This window comes from Notamacropus eugenii, chromosome 1 (assembly GCF_028372415.1).
Source record: "Notamacropus eugenii isolate mMacEug1 chromosome 1, mMacEug1.pri_v2, whole genome shotgun sequence".
Lineage (NCBI taxonomy): Eukaryota > Metazoa > Chordata > Mammalia > Diprotodontia > Macropodidae > Notamacropus > Notamacropus eugenii.
In genome coordinates this window covers 472,484,456-472,500,740 of record NC_092872.1, presented here as the reverse complement: position 1 = coordinate 472,500,740, position 16,285 = coordinate 472,484,456, and the positions used below count along the sequence as shown (strand labels likewise).

Here is a 16,285-nt window from a genome sequence, read left to right as displayed (position 1 = left end):
TTCAAGGGCTGCTGCGCTGATGTCTGGCACTCAGCAGCTCTCACCGGCTCGGCCTGGCTTATCTCCTGCTCCGCTGGTCTCGCCCGCCACTCTCAGGCTCCTCTGGTCCCCTCCGCCCTGCCGCGCTGACCGCGCTGCGCTGTGCGCCGGGGTCTTACCCCCGCGGAACAGATCCCTCCCGTGGACCCTCCGGTCCAGCCTGGGCTCCGAATCCGTCAAAGTCCGTCACCCACTGGATTCTACACCTCCAAAGTCTGGTCAGACTCTCCCCCCGGAGATATCCAGAGGAGTTTTTCCAGGAGCTTAGGTGAGTCGTTGCTTTCACTCCGCCATCTTGGCTCCGCCCCCCTAAAAATTAACTCACAGCGAACTCTGGAGCAACAGAGGCCACAGAACAGTGGAGCGAAGGAGATTTCTGTTCCAGAGGGACCTGCAAACCTCTCGCAAAAGGTCCGTCATGCTGCGGAAGCAGAGCCCAGCCCAGCCCTGCCACGGCCCGGCACTGAGAAGAGCAGTTCCAAGCGGGCTTCAGGGACAGGATCTCCAGCAGCTGCATGGGTCCTGCCTTCCACAGGTGACGGGGGTCGGTGAGAAGGTATCTTTGGTGGGTCAAGAGGGGAGTGGGGTGCCCCCATAACTCAGGTTCCCTCGGGAGGCAACAGTGGAGGCGGGAGCAGACCGAGGCTCCCCAAACAGGTAGGAGCTTGGATCCATTGTTGAAGGTCTCTGCATGAGCCCCCTGAGGGAACTGAGCCCGTGAGGTGGCCCTATCCCCACCTGAGCACCTAAACTTAATCTCAGACTGAATAGCAGCCCTGCCCCCGCCCAAAGCCCTGAGGCTGGGTAGCAGCATTTGAGTCTCAGACCCCAAGCACTGGCTGGGGAGGATCCAGAGGCAAAGTGGGGGTAAGGAGAATATCCAGAGGTCAAGTCACTGGCTGGGAAAATGCCCAGAAAAGGGAAAAAAACCAAGACTATACAGGGTTACTTTCTTTGTGAACAGGTTTCTCCTCCCCTCCTTTCTGATGAGGAAGAGCAATGCTCACCATCAGGGAAAGACACGGAAGTTAGCACTTTTGTATCCCAGCCCTCTCAAGGGGATCAGACCTGGGAAAAGCTCAAAAAGGGCTCAGAAAATTTTGAAAATTATGTTAGAGGACTGGAGGAAAAACTGGAAAGAGCAATCAAAGACATGCAAGCAAAGTATGAACAGCAGATCAGCACCCTGCTAAAGGAGACCCCAAAAATGCTGAAGAAAATAACACCCTGAAAAATAGGCTAACTCAATTAACAAAGGAGGTTCAAGAAGCCAATGAGGAGAAGAATGCTTTCAAAAGCAGAATCAGCCAAATGGAAAAGGAGATTCAAAAGCTCACTGAAGAAAATAGATCTTTCAAAATTAGAATGGAACAGATGGAGGCTAACGACTTTATGAGAAACCAAGAAAACACAAAACAAAACCAAAAGAATGAAAAAATGGAAGAGAATGTGAAATATCTCATTGGAAAAACAACTGACCTGGAGAATAGATACAGGAGAGACAATTTAAAAATTATGGGACTACCTGAAAGCCATGATCAAAAAAAGAGCCTAGACATCATCTTTCATGAAATTATCAAGGAAAACTGCCCTGAGATTCTAGAACCAGAGGGCAAAATAAATAATTTTGGAATCCACAGAACACCTCCTGAAAGAGATCCAAAAAGAGAAACTCCTAGGAACATTGTGGCCAAATTCCAGAATTCCCAGGTCAAGGAGAAAATACTGCAAGCAGCTAGAAAGAAACAATTCAAGTATTGTGGAAATACAATCAGGATAACACAAGATCTAATAGCCTCTACATTAAGGGTTCAAAGGGCATGGAATAGGATATTCCAGAAGTCAAACGAAGTAGGACTAAAACCAAGAATCACCTACCCAGCAAAACTGAGTATAATACTTCAGGAGAAAAAATGGTCTTTCATTGAAATAGAGGATTTTCAAATTTTCTTGATGAAAAGACCAGAGCTGAAAAGAAAATTTGACTTTCAAACACAAGAATGAAGAGAAGCATGAAAAGGTGAACAGCAAAGAGAAGTCATAAGGGACTTACTAAAGTTGAACTGTTTACATTCCTACATGGAAAGACAATATTTGTAACTCTTGAAACATTTCAGTATCGGGGTTCTGGGTGGGAGTACACACACACACACATGCACATGCACATGCACACACACATAGAGACAGAATTCACAGAGTGAATTGAAGAGGATGGGATCATATCTTAAAAAAATGAAATCAAGCAGTGAGAGAGAAATATATTGGGAGGAGAAAAGGGAGAAATGGAATGGGGCAAATTATGTCTCATAAAAGAGGCAACCAAAAGACTTATTAGTGGAGGGATAAAGAGGGGAGGTGAGAGAAAAACATGAAGTTTACTCTCATCACATTCCACTAAAAGAAGGAATAAAATGCACACTCATTTTGGTATGAAAACCTATCTTACAATACAGGAAAGTGGGGGAGAAGGGAATAAGCAGGGTGGGGGGGATGATGGAAGGGAGGGCATGGGGAGGAGGGAGCAATATGAGGTCGACACTCATGGGGAGGGACAGGATCAAAAGAGAATAGAGGTAATGTGGGACGGGATAGGATGGAGGGAAATATAGTTAGTCTTATACAACACGACTATTATGGAAGTCATTTGCAAAACTACACAGATTCAGCCTATATTGAATTGCTTGCCTCTCAAAGGGAAGGGGTGGGGAGGGAGGGAGGTAAAGAAGTTGGAACTCAAAGTTTTAGGAAGAACTGTTGAGTAATGTTCTTGCTACTAGGAAATAAGAAATACAGGTAAAGGGGTATAGAAAGTTATCTGGCCCTACAGGACAAAAGAGAAGTTGGAGACAAGGGCAGAGAGGGATGATAGAAGAGAGAGCAGATTGGTCATAGGGGCAATTAGAATGCTTGGTGTGTTGGGGGGGAGAGGACAAAAGGGGAGATAATTTGGAATCCAAAATTTTGTTAAATGAATGTTAAAAGTTAAATAAATAAAAAAAAATAGGGAAAAAAAAAAAAGACCAAGGAAGGGACCTCAGCCAACAGCTTGCCTCTCCACACGATCACACTTCAATGCAATGATGTTTTTGTCTGAGAAGGTTCTTCCTGCTTTGAGTCCTAGCAACTTTTGAAAGGGCCTTTGGGGACAGAATTTCTTTTGTTTCTCAAATGCCCTTTTCAGCCTTTAGAGCCTATATGACCTTGAGCAAGTCAATTTTTTTCTGGCTCTTAGCTTCCTCATCTGTAAAAACGAGAGAGTTGGGCCAGGTATTTTCTCCCAAACTCAGGCACGATGTAATTTGAACATAACTGTTCAACTCTCTATGACCCCATTAGGGGGTATTCTTGGGAAAGATATTAGAGTGGTTTGCCATTTCCTTCTCTAACTCATTTTATACTTGGGAAAATGGAGGCAAACTGGGTTAAGTGACTTGCTCAGGGTCACACAACTTGTAAGTGGCTGAGACTGGACTTGAACTCAGGAAGATGAGTCTTTCTGACGCCAGGCTGGTGCTCTATGCACTGCAACATTTAACTATCCATGGCATTATAAATGAGATAATATTTGTAAAGCACTTTGCACAGTGCCTGCAACATAGTAGATACTATATAAATGTTTATTTCTTTCTCCTCCCTCCCCTCATTCCCAGTCTTGAAATCTGGAACATTTTAATTCATATCCTGCTCTTAAACACTGGGCAGGGAGTGGGCAGCTGTGAGACCCTGGGAAAGTCACTTCACCATCATGAGCCTCAGTTTCCCCATCTGTAAAATGAGGGTATTGGATTCAATGGCTTTTAAGGTCCTTTTGAACTCCAGATTTATGATCCCATGATCATTTATGAATATGGTTTTACAAATCACTTTTGTTTCTTCTTTTTATAAAAGAAAGTACCTGAGGTAAGGGAGAGGCAGTGAGTCCATAACTTTGTTCCTACCTCCAGCGTTCTTTGATTCTATCAAAGAAAGGTAGCCCTTTTGTGGAACGGAATGGAGAGATCACCCGCATGGAATCCAAGGATCTGATTTCCAATTCTGCCCTTCTTACTATCTCACTCTCTGGGTCTCTGCTTCCTCAAGTGCAAAATAAAATGATTGGATTATATGAAAAAAAAAAGATAATGAAAAAATATAAAATTTCTTGGATATAGTTTAAAGCTTTCAGGATGAAATCATGACCCTATAAATATGCATTAAGGAAATTAAAAAAGGAGAGGACTAAGTAAATGAATGTGCATTTGAAAATATTATAAAGTCTACATATTCAGACCTAAAATAATCATAAAAAGAAAAATAACGGAAAAGAGAGAAATATTTTGTGTGAAAGAAAAATAGACTGCAGAAATGACCAAGTAATCAATCTTATTCGAAAGAAAAGGACAGAAGAAGAAATCAGAAAAGCAAATGATCAAGGCAAAGTTAAAAAAAAGTTAGATTAGAATCATAAAAAAAAAAAAAAAAAACATGCAAAGTTGGATGGTACCAAAACTGAAAAAAAATGGAGAAATAGTTTTTTCATTTGCTTGTTTTGGAGGGGGATGGCAAGGGAATTGAGGTGAGGTGACTTGCCCAAGGTCACCCAGCTACTATATGTAAAGTGTCTGAGGCTGCATTTGAACTCAGGTCTTTTTGACTCTAGGGCTGATGGTCTATTCACTGTGCCACCTAACAGCCCCCAGAATATTTTAAAAAATACAAAATACACAAAGTAGGAGGAGATCTGGAGCAGTGGGGTAGCACAGTTCCGGGCCTGAAGTCAGGAAGATATATCTTCCTGATTTCAAATCTGGCCTCAGAGTATTATTGGCTGTGGGACTCTGGGCAAGTCACTTAACCCTGTTTGCTTCAGTTTATTCATCTGTGAAATGAACTGGAGAAGGAAATGGCAAACCATTCCAGTATCTCTGCCAAGAAAACTCCAAATGGAGTCAAAAAGAGTTAGATACAATTAAATGGCTCATTAACAGAGAGAGAGAGAGAGAGAGAGAGAGAGAGAGAGAGAGAGAGAGAGAGAGAGAGAGAGAGAGAGAGAGAGAGAGAGAGAGAGAGAAGAGAGAGAGAGAGAGAGAGAGGGGATCCAATAGAGATCTTTAAAAAACTAATCTCCCAAAACCAAAACAAACAAATAAAACTGTGAAGAAAGTATGAAGTTGAAAAAAGATCTTAATAGTATTGGATTCACAGGAGAATTCTATCAAAATTTTTTTTTTATTTAATTAATTTATTTAACTTTTAACATTCTTCTTCACAAAATTTTGGGTTGCAAATTTTCTCCCCATTTCTCCCCTCCCCCCACCCCAAAACGCCGAGCATTCTAATCCTCCCTATCACCAATCTGCCCTCTCTTCTAACATCCCTCCCTTCCCTTGTCCCCATCTTCTCTTTTGTCCTGTAGGGCCAGATAATTTTCTATAGCCCATTACCTGCATTTCTTATTTCCTAGTAGCAAGAACAATACTCTACAGTTGCTCCTAAAACTTTGACTTTCAACTTCTCTTCATCCCTCCCTCCCCACCCATTACCTATGGGAAGGCAAGCAATTCAATATAGGCCATATCTGTGTAGTTTTGCAAATGACTTCCATAATAGTCGTGTTGTATAAGACTAACTATATTTCACTCCATCCTATCCTGCCCCCCATTGCTTTTGTTCTCTCTTTTGATCCTGTCCCTCCCCAAGAGTGTTGACTTCAAATTGCTCCCTCCTCCCACTGCCCTCCCTTCCATCATCCTCCCCACCCTGCTTATCCCCTTCTCCCCCACTTTCCTGTATTGTAAGATAGGTTTTCATACCAAAATGAGTGTGCATTTTATTCCTTCATTTAGTCGAATGTGATGAGAGTAAGCTTCATTTTTTCTCTCACCTCCCCTCTTTTTCCCTCCACTGAAAAGTCTTTTGCTTGCCTCTTTTATGAGAGATAATTTGCCACATTCCATTTCTCCCTTTCTCCTACCAATATATTTCTCTATCATCCCTTAATTTCATTTCTTTAAGATATGATCCCGTTCTATTCAATTCACTCTGTGCTCTGTGTGTGTGTTTGTGTGTGTTTGTGTGTGTGTGTGTGTGTATGTAATCCCACCAACTACACAGATACTGAAAAGTTTCAAGAGTTACAAATATTGTCTTTCCATACAGGAATGTAAACAGTTCAACTTTAGTAAGTCCCTTATAACTTCTCTTTCCTGCTTAGCTTTTCATGCTTCTCTTCGTTCTTGTGTTTGAAAGTCAAATTTTTTTTTCAGCTCTGGTCTTTTCATCAAGAATGCTTGAAAGCCCTCTATTTCATTGAAAGACAATTTTTTCCCTTGAAGTATTATACTCAGTTTTGCTGGGTAGGTGATTCTTGGTTTTAGTCCTACTTCGTTTGACTTCTGGAATACCATATTCCACACCTTTTGATCCCTTAATGTAGAAGCTGCTAGATGTTGTGTTATCCTGATTGTATTTCCACGATACTTGAATTGTTTCTTTCTAGCTGCTTGCAATATTTTCTCCTTGACCTGGGAACTCTCGAATTTGGCCAAAATGTTCCTAAGAGTTTCTCTTTTTGGATCTCTTTCAGGAGGTGATGGGTGGATTATTTCAATATTGATTTTGCCCTCTGGTTCTAGAATCTCAGGTCAGTTTTCCTTGACAATTTCATGAAAGATGATATCTAGGCTCTTTTTTTGATCATGGCTTTCAGGTAATCCCATAATTTTTAAATTGTGTCTCCTGGATCTATTTTCCAGGTCAGTTGTTTTTCCAGTGAGATATTTCACATTATCTTCCATTTTTTTCTTTCATTTGGTTTTGTTTTGTGATTTTTTGGTTTCTCATGAAGTCATTAGCCTCCATCTGTTCCATTCTAATTTTTAAAGAACTATTTTCTTCAGTGAATGTTTGGACCTCCTTTTCCATTTGCCTAATTCTGCTTTTTTTTGGTTTTGTTTACTAACTTCTTGATTTAACTTATAGTCTCTTTTCCCTGGACTCAATTATCTCTTTCAATGAATTATTTTGTTCAGTGAACTTGTGAAACTTCTCCTCCATTTGGCTAATTCTGCTTTTTAAAACTTCCTTCTCCTCATTGGCATTTTGGACCTCTTTTTCCAATTGAGTTAGACTCTTTTTAAAGCTAATATTTTCCTCAGCATTTTTTTGGTTCTCCTTTAGTAAGCTGCTAACTTGTTTTTTGAGATCTTCTGTTTCCTGAGTCAAGTTTAAGTCCCCTTTGGAGGGAGGGCCCTTGACTTCTTCTGACAGTATGCCTTGTTCTTCCTTATCTGAAGGGATGGGGGGAGATACCTGTTCCCCAAGAGAGTAACCTTCCATGGTCTCTTTTTTTTTTCCTTTTTCTGGGCATTTTCCCAGCCAGTTCCTTGACTTATGAGTTTCCTCTCCACATCTACCTTGCCTCCAGTTCCCCCCAGCTAGCGCTAGGGAGCTGAGATTCAAATGCTGCTTCCCAGCCTCAGGGCTTTGGGTCAGGGAGGGGCTGCTATTCAGTTTGAGATTAAGTTCAGGTACTCAGGTTGGGGCAGGGCCACCACAAGGTACTCAGTTTCCTCAAGGGTTTTATTTTATTTTTAAAAGGAGACCTTTAAAATTGGATCCTTTAAAAGCAGGCTCCTGCTTTGGGAGCCTTTGTCCACTGCTGCCTCCACTGCTGTCTCCTGAGGGGGCCTGAGTTATGGGGACACCCTGCTCCCCTCTTCGCTAGCCCAAAAGACCCTCTCACTGACCTGTGCCGCCTATGGGTGGAGGGACCTGCGTGGTTGCCGGAGATTCTGCCCCTGAAGCCTGCTGGGATCTCCTCCTCTAGGTGCCATGTGGTCAAGGCAGGGCTGAGCTCTGTTCTGGGTCTTGTGCATGACAGACCTTTTTTTTTAGTTTTTCATGTCTCTCTGGAACAGAAATCTCCTCTGCTCCATTGTTCTGTGGCTTCTGCTGCTCTAGAATTTGTTGGGAGTTCTTCTTTACAGGTATTTTATGGGCTGTGGGTTCGGAGCTAGCGTATGTCTATCTTTCTACTCCACCATCTTGGCTCCTCCTATCAAAACTTTAAAGAAAAAATATTAACACTGCAAAAATTATTCTCCAAAATAGATAAATATAACGTACATAGGGAAGGAAGCATTAAATTACAAAATAATACCAAGTAACTTCTAGAAGATGAGAGTATTAAGAACCTGAGGGATAACAAAAGTTCTTACATAGGAGATGGCAACTGAGCTGTATTGTGAAGGAAGATAGGATGGATAATTGGGGGTTAGGGAGATTAAAGATAAAGACTGAATTTTGTTCCACACTTTCTCCACAAAGCCCCTAGCAGAGTGTTCTTCCTCTGGCAATCTGAAGAGGACAGGACTGTGAGGAAAGGTCAGGTGAGTAGCATGAAAAGATTCCAGACCATTGTGGTCATCAGATGTCACAAGAAAGGCTAAAGGGACCAAAGGGGAAGTTGAGCTGCCCTCCAAATTAACTTCAGATTTTTCTGTTAATCTGGCTGTATGTTGGAATAATGGAAAGAGAACTTGATTTCAAGTCATGAGACCTGGAAATTCAAGTCCTTTATCTGCTACTTCCTATATTAATTTGAGTAAATGAAAGCTTCTGAAATAGCCAGTTTCTTCATCTGAAAAAAATGAATAAAAATAGTACTTGCCCTATCTGTATTAAGGAGTTTTGGGGAAAGTGATTTGGAAACTTTAAAATAGTTGAGAAATGTGAATTATTTAATTCTGTTGTTATTTGTAATTATTTTCCTTCTTTGAGTGTTTTACCCTAATAAATTTTTCCATTCTCAAAGTTACACACTTGCTCTTCTGTTTTCTTCCTTGATCCTACTTAGTCTTCAATCAGCATTTAATATGCCTTGATAAAGGCATTTTAGAGAAAAAAAGATATTTCTTTTCTCTAAGAAACTAGATTGCTTCATGATTTTTGCACTGATGAAAAACCAAAAATGACAAAAAGATGAGAGTCCTTCAAGGTCACCCAGAAAGCCAGTGGGGTCTGGCAGTCAATGCAGTCCTTTTTAAGCCCATAGTTTGCCCACTGGACCTCATACTAAGCTGCATAACTGACATTGTGTATACTGAAGATAGTAAATTCAAACTTCTTTCAGGGTTAAAGTACACCTTATGTAACACTGCTGATGTGGGTATTTAGTTTTGTCATAAAAGCACATTATGATTAGGGTCGCTTGAATGAAAAGGATTAGTGATTTGTGGGTGGAGGATCAAGACACCAATCTTGGCTCTCACTAGGGTAAAATTTGAAGACTAATTTCTCGCTGGTGTTTCCCTGACTTGGCATTTCTATGATCCAGCACAGGGGTTAGTCACTCATTCAGATTATAGCTGTGAAGCACAGAAGCAACCTCAGCCTTTAGGACAGCACAGATTCCTGCACCAGACATGTGTCAAAGAACTGCTCTCAACAACATATGGCTGATTTCCCTGGTTCTCTGCTCCATTATTGTGTTTACCACATGGGGTAAGATTTGGGGTTTTGATTTTGTTTTAATTTATTTCCCCTTCCAAAAAGAAAAGAAAAAGAGCTACTTGGAATTCTTAGTGGTATTGACACAAAAAAGTCAGCAATGCCTGGTTAATTTTTTTAATTAATATTTTAAAGGATTTTATTATTAATAATCATACATATTTCAATATACAAAAATGGGTACCAAACTGATCATTTCAGCTATATAAAGACTGGTCTTTCTGAAAGAGTTCCATATCTTGAACTGACTTTTCTGTGCTTTTCCATTGAAATAAGATGCTGATTTTATGAATTCTGCAGCGGGTAAAGGGAATTGACACTGTGGGCTGGCTCCTGAATTCCAGCATGTCTCACTTAGAGCAGCCGCAATGGATTTGTCTTGTCAGGATTAAAGTCACTTAAAACAATAACCAAAAAAGGGAAAATCAAAATATTCTCTGTTTAAAGACAATGGGTCTAAGACTATGAAATGGAAATATTTCAGCAATTTTTCAGCTCTTTCAAGACAAAATTATAAAAATGCCCTTAATTTAGATAATTGAAATTCTGGAATGTCACGATTGGAAAGCATCTCAGAGATAATGTATTTCAACATTCTTATTTTATAGTGAGAACTAAAGCCAACAGAAAGTAAAGGGAAGGTCAAGTCAGTTGCAGAGAGTGAACTAGAAACCAGGTGCTCCATTTATAGCCTTTTTAGTACTAATCCATGCTGACTCTATCCAGAAGCCATTTCAAAAACTCTGTGTGTGTGTGTGTGTGTGTGTGTGTGTGTGTGTGTGTGTGTGTGTGGACTATACTGTTTAATTATATTAAAGGATTGGGAACTTGAAGGACATGTGGTCTTGCTCAATAAGGCCAAGGAGTCCAGAGAAGGGAGAGAATCAATGTTAATTGGTAGAAAGGAGAAGAGGACATTAGGAACAGTGCTAGGAGAGATTCCTGCTGAGAACCTACAAGCTTCCTCCCATGGTCAAATCATTGGCCCAGGAAGACTTAGAGTAGGATGAATGAGTGGGAATTTAGGGGTCTACCATAGACAGGTCTTAAATGTAAAACTTTCTGCTTAGAATAAATATGTAAACTTTCTGCTTAGAACAAATATGTAAAACTGAAATAACTGCCTAGAGAACTCATATGAAAAAGAAACTTGTCATTTGCTTATCTGAGTTTTGTGCTTCTCTTTTATCTAATTTGGTTCTTCAATTTGTGTATTAGTATGCATGGAAACAGATTCAGAGTTGGAGGTTAGGGAGGTAGAACAGAGTCCATTCCTGCCAGTTTTCAGTTCAACTAAGCTATCTGCCACTTTCTTTGGGAAAGAGGAAATAAGGGTGTATGAGGCCCTCTGAAAGGAAGTTGTTGGACCAGTCAATCAACTTGGTCCTTTCCAGATCTGTGTATAAGGTTCTCAGGGAGAGAATGGAAGAATCAATGCTGAGGAGAATGCATTTGGTGTTCTAGGAGGAGATCAGCTAAGAGAAAATCTTCTGGCCAGGACTAGAAACCTTTAAACATTTTCAAGGAAGCAGCATAAGTTAAGAAAGTTCTGACACTACTAAAATGCTATTTTCTGATCCAAAGTGCCATCTTTTGTATCATGAGGGAATTAGAAATCATGATCCCAAAGGTCTCTCACACTATACATTTTATGATTTTATGACTTTATTGGTCCTGGAGTCAGAACTAATGGGAACAGAAAAGCAAAGAAATGTTTAAGGTATAGGCTAGCAAAAAAAGATCTCTGAAGAGTCTTATTTTTTAATTATAAATTTAATAATCAACAAGACACCAAAATTTTACAGAAAACCCATAGTCTTTAATGAAGCAGACAAAAACAACTGAACAAGCAAAAAAAGAAAAGAAAATGTTTTTGTTCTGTTTCCTTCCATGTATGCCTTAAGTTCCTCTACCTTGGCCGTTTTCCTTCTTTCTTGTGTTTTGCTTTGTTTTGTTTTGTTTTTTTAAATACAGATGTAGTCAATAAATGTCTGATTTTGGAGAATGAAACCCATCTTAAGTAAAATCAAAAGTATTTCCAGGCCAACCCCTTTTAGAGCTCCAGGCTTTGTATTGCTCAACATTAACAGTCCAAGACCAGAAACTGCAGAAATGTCTTAGGTAAGAGAGATCCTATAATCTTCAAAATTGATAGAAGCAGGAGTTCAGCAAGAGGGAATAGCATCCAAGGAGCAGAAGGTGTCGGTCTAGGGTGGAGCTCTGATGAACTCCAGATCCAGAGACCAGAGAAAGACCTTATGCAAAGGCCAGCCAGAGGTTTTTCTGAAGCTGTTAGATTGCAGTATGAAAAAATAAAGTGATATTTTTTCAATATATTTTATTTATAACTATTTCTCAATTATATGTAAAGTTTTTGAACATTCATTTAAAATTTTTGAAGTCCAATTCTCTTTCTCTTTCCCCATGGTCCCCCTTACACGAGAAGTCAAGCAATTTGATATCAATTACATATGCGAAGTCATGCAAAATATATTTCCATATTAGCCATATTGCAAAAGAAAACATAGATCAAAAAACCCAAGGGAAATAAAGTGTAAAAAAAGTGTACTTCAATCAGCATTCATAATTCATCAGTTTTTTCTTTTGTTTTGTTTTGTTTCGTTTTGCTTTGTTTTGTTTTTGCCCCCCCCCCCCCTTCCCTGGGAGGTAATGTCTTTCTTCATGTCTTCTTAAGAAATATTTTGAATTGTCTTCATCAGAGTAGCTCAGTTTTTCACAACAGACCACATCATTATAATATTTCTGTTACAATGTGTGGTGTTCTCCTGGTTCTGCTCATTTCTCTTTGCATGAGTTCATTTAAGTCTTTTCATTTTTTTCCTGGTCATCATTCTCATAGCACAATAGCGTTCCATTGAAATTATAGACCATAAGATTCAACCATTCCCCAATTCATCAGCATTCCCTCAATTTCCAATATGATATGTGCAGTCCTGGGGAAAAAAAAAAACATCTCCATATTAGCCATGTTGCAAAAGAAGACACAGAATATCCCCTCCAAAGAAAAAAAGAGAAAGAGAAAAATAAATAAGAAGTATACTTCAGTCTCATTCACACTCCATCAGTTGTCCCCACGCCCTCTGGAAATGTGAACATTTTTCACCATAAGTCCTTCAGAATTGTCTTGGATCATTGTATTGCTATAAGGACTGAACAACTTGTGATATATTATTGTGATGGAATAGCATCCATATTATTATTGTGATGGAATAGCAAGTGAATAGCATGCTATAAGAAATGAGGAGCTTGAGGATCTTAGAAAAACATGGACAGACTTGCACAAAATAATAGATAGCAAAATGAGCAGAACTAAGAATATTGTGTACAGTAACAGGAATACTGCTTTAACAAGAACTTTGAGTGAATAAGTAATTTTGACTATTATGAATACACAAATTAATGACAAGGGACACAAGAAGGAGGCCATCATCTGCATTCAGAGAAACAACTGATAAGTAGAAGCATGTATAGATCCTATGATATTTGGTGCATGTAGATTCAAGATTGACAATGCTTTGTTGTCTATAGTATATTTTCAAGGAAAGGGCATAAGTTAAGAAAGTTCTGACACTTCCTAAATGCTGTTCTCTGACCCAAAGTGCCATCTTCTTTTATCAAAGTGTAGTTTGCATGTGAATGTGATGGAATACTATTGTGCTATAAGAAATGATGAAGATCATGCTTTCAAAGGAACCCTACAAAATGTAGTTACCCTGTTCATCCCTATTAATTAAATCTATTTTAGCCATAATTTTGTCTAAGATTGTGCTTGCTACCCCTAGCTTTTTTTTTTTTTTTTTGGCAACAGTTGAAGCATGATAAATTCTACTCCAACTTTACATTTTAAATTTCATTCTTAGATGTGTTTCTTGTAAACAACATATTGTTGGTTTCCAATTTTTAATCCATTTTGCTATCTGTTTCCATTTCATGGATGGGTTCATCTCACATGTATTCCCCTCTATCTTATTTTTACTCACTATTGTTATTTTCAGACTCATTTTTTTATATTATCCGTTACTGTATCATTTCCCCTTATCCTCCTATTCCTTATTCTACACCTAACTCTCTAAAAGTTCCTCCCTTATTCTTTTCCCTACCCTCCTAAATCTGAATCTACACATCATTCTAAAAGTCCCTCTTCCCACCTTTGCAACAATCCTAACACCTCTCTACAAGTCCAGAAGTCTTCTACACTTCTCCAGATGTTGCTTCTTCTTCAACTCAGATCTAAGTAGAGTAAGGTTCCAACATTAACAGCCCTCCATCTCCACATATTTCTTCTGCATTAGTTCTTCCTTTCATGCTCCTCTTCAAAAATGAAAGATGAACACAATTGTTTCATGCTTCAGTTTTGTGAGATAATTGTTCCTTTTCACTTTTACTATCCAGTTTTGTTATTTAAAATTATCCTATCATACACAGCTCAGCTCCAACCCTTCTTTCAAATTATCCCAGTACTGATGACAGTTTTAAGAATGTTGATTACATTTTTCAGGCATAAAAATTAAGAGTTTGACCTTAATAAGTCTCTTATAATTAGTTTTTGATGTATTCCTTGTATTTTTCTTCTGGATCTTTTACATCACATTTTCCACTGAGTACTGGTCTTCTTGTCAGAAATACCTGGAAGTCTTTCAGTTTGTCAAATACCCATTTTTTTCATTAAGGATTATATTTAACTTTGTTGAGTAAGTTATTCTTGGTCACAACCTCAGCTCTTTTGTTTTTCGAAATATAATGTTCCAAGACATATGGTCTTTTATTGTAGAAGCTACTAGCTAGGTCTTGTGAAATCATGATTGTATTTCCACAGTATTCAATATTTTTCTTGTTGCTTGCAATATTTTCTCTTTAACCTGTGAGTTTTGAAACTTGGCTATGACATTCCAAACCTACTCTTGACTGAAAAAGGAAAAACAAGTGAAACCCGTTACAAATATCTATAGCCAAGCTAAACAAATTCTTGCATTAGTTATGGCCAAAATAAACAAACAAAAATGCCTCATTTTAGTCTGAGTCAACCATCTCTCAGTCAAAAAGTGGATAACATATTTTATCATAGTTCTCTAGAGTTGTCTTTGGACCTTGTGTTGATGAAAATTTCTAAGTCTTTCAAAGTTGTTTGTCATTACAATATCATTATTTAATATTATTCTCCTGGTTCTACTCACTATATATCTTCTCAGTTTCCTTTGAAAGCATAATCTTCATCATTTCTTATAGGACAATAGTATTCCATCACATTCACACGCAATAATTTGCTCCATTGTTCCCAGTTGATGGGCACCCTTTAATTTCCAAATCTTTGCTACCATGAGAAGAGGTGCTACAAATATTTTCTTCCCCCACATTTTTTGATCCTTTTGTGGTACAGATGTAGTAGTGGATTTCTTTGGGTTAAAGAGTATATGAAATTTAATAATATTTTAGGGCACCATTCCAAATTGCTTCTAGAATGCTGGACTAGCTTATAGCTTTACCAGTGGTACATTACATTATCTGTTTTCCCAAAGCCACTCTAGAATGCATAATTTTCCTTTTGAATAGACTTTACCAATTGATTGATGTGAAGTAGTACCTCATATTTGTTTTAATGTGCATTTCTTTAAATAGTAGTGAATTAGAACAGTTTTTAAAATGTAGCTATTGATAGTTTAGCTTTCTTCCTCTAAAAACTATCTATTTATATCCTTTGACAAACTATCAAATGAAAAATGACTCCTTTGAAGGAATTAGAATAGACAAGGAAGAAATGAAACTATCACTCATTGCAAATGATATAATGGTGTACTTAGAAAATCACAGAGAATACAGCAAAAAATTACTTGAAATAATAAATTTAACAAAGTTGCAGGACATAAATGCACAAATTATTGGCATTTCTATATATTACTAACAAAGCCCAACATCAAGAGATAGAAAGAAAAATTACATTTAAAGTTCCCAAAGACATTATAAAATATTTGGGAGTTTACTTGCAAAAACAAACCCAGAAACTATATGAACACAATTACAAAACACTTTTTCACACAAATACTGTCAGATTTAAATAATTAGAATACTATCGGTTGCTTAGCTAACATAATAAAAATCACAATTTTACCCAAATTAATTCACCAAATCCAGAGAAGTCTTATTTCCACTTTTTCTGTTTTAATTTTGTTTGTTTGTTTGGCTCCTCCCCTCCTTTACCTTCCCCTCTCCTCTGCTCTCCTCTCTATCCTGGGTGCTCTACTCCTTTGGGTTTACTGGCTAGATTTTTTGCTCAAAGACCAAGTCTTAATCCCAATTTACTCTGGATCTCATAAGTTGGACAACAGGTCCCTGCCCACATAGCACAGAGTGAATGTAAATACTTATAAGCTACTGTTTCTCTTTTACCCAGGAACTCTGAAGGTCTTCCCCTCACAGTTTGATTTTTTTAAGGGGGCCATCCCTTCAGCAACTACTTAATGTGGTCTATTTATTGAAATGGTGCATCTTATACAAAGTGAGAATATGATAAGACCTTAGCCTAAAATTGCAAGGGTCTCACATTGTATTCTGGTTCATCCCCAGTCATCCTGATGAATATCAGGTCCCTTGACCCAGGTGGCTCTGGAGGACAAAGTGAGGATGGTGACCTTGCACAGCCTTCCTTCACTCAAATCAAAGTCAACTGCAAGTCAGGTCATCATCATGATGTCATGGTCCTCTTCAAGAATGGAGGACAAACACAACTATTTTGCTTGGT

General features: G+C 38.6%; 1 protein-coding gene across 2 annotated transcripts in view; it reads left to right on the top strand.

The window, feature by feature from the left end:
• Window positions 1–9,241: 9,241 nt before the first annotated feature.
• Window positions 9,242–16,285, top strand: part of LOC140519350 (liver carboxylesterase 1-like) — a 77,237-nt gene continuing 70,193 nt past the window's right edge. The window contains exon 1 of one of the 2 annotated variants that reach the window (XM_072632257.1): window positions 9,242–9,522. In XM_072632257.1, the coding sequence (XP_072488358.1) occupies window positions 9,444–9,522 (79 nt within the window). In that variant the 5' untranslated portion in view covers window positions 9,242–9,443. The remainder of the gene's footprint in view (window positions 9,523–16,285) is intronic. The other variant, XM_072632256.1, reaches the window with a different exon arrangement.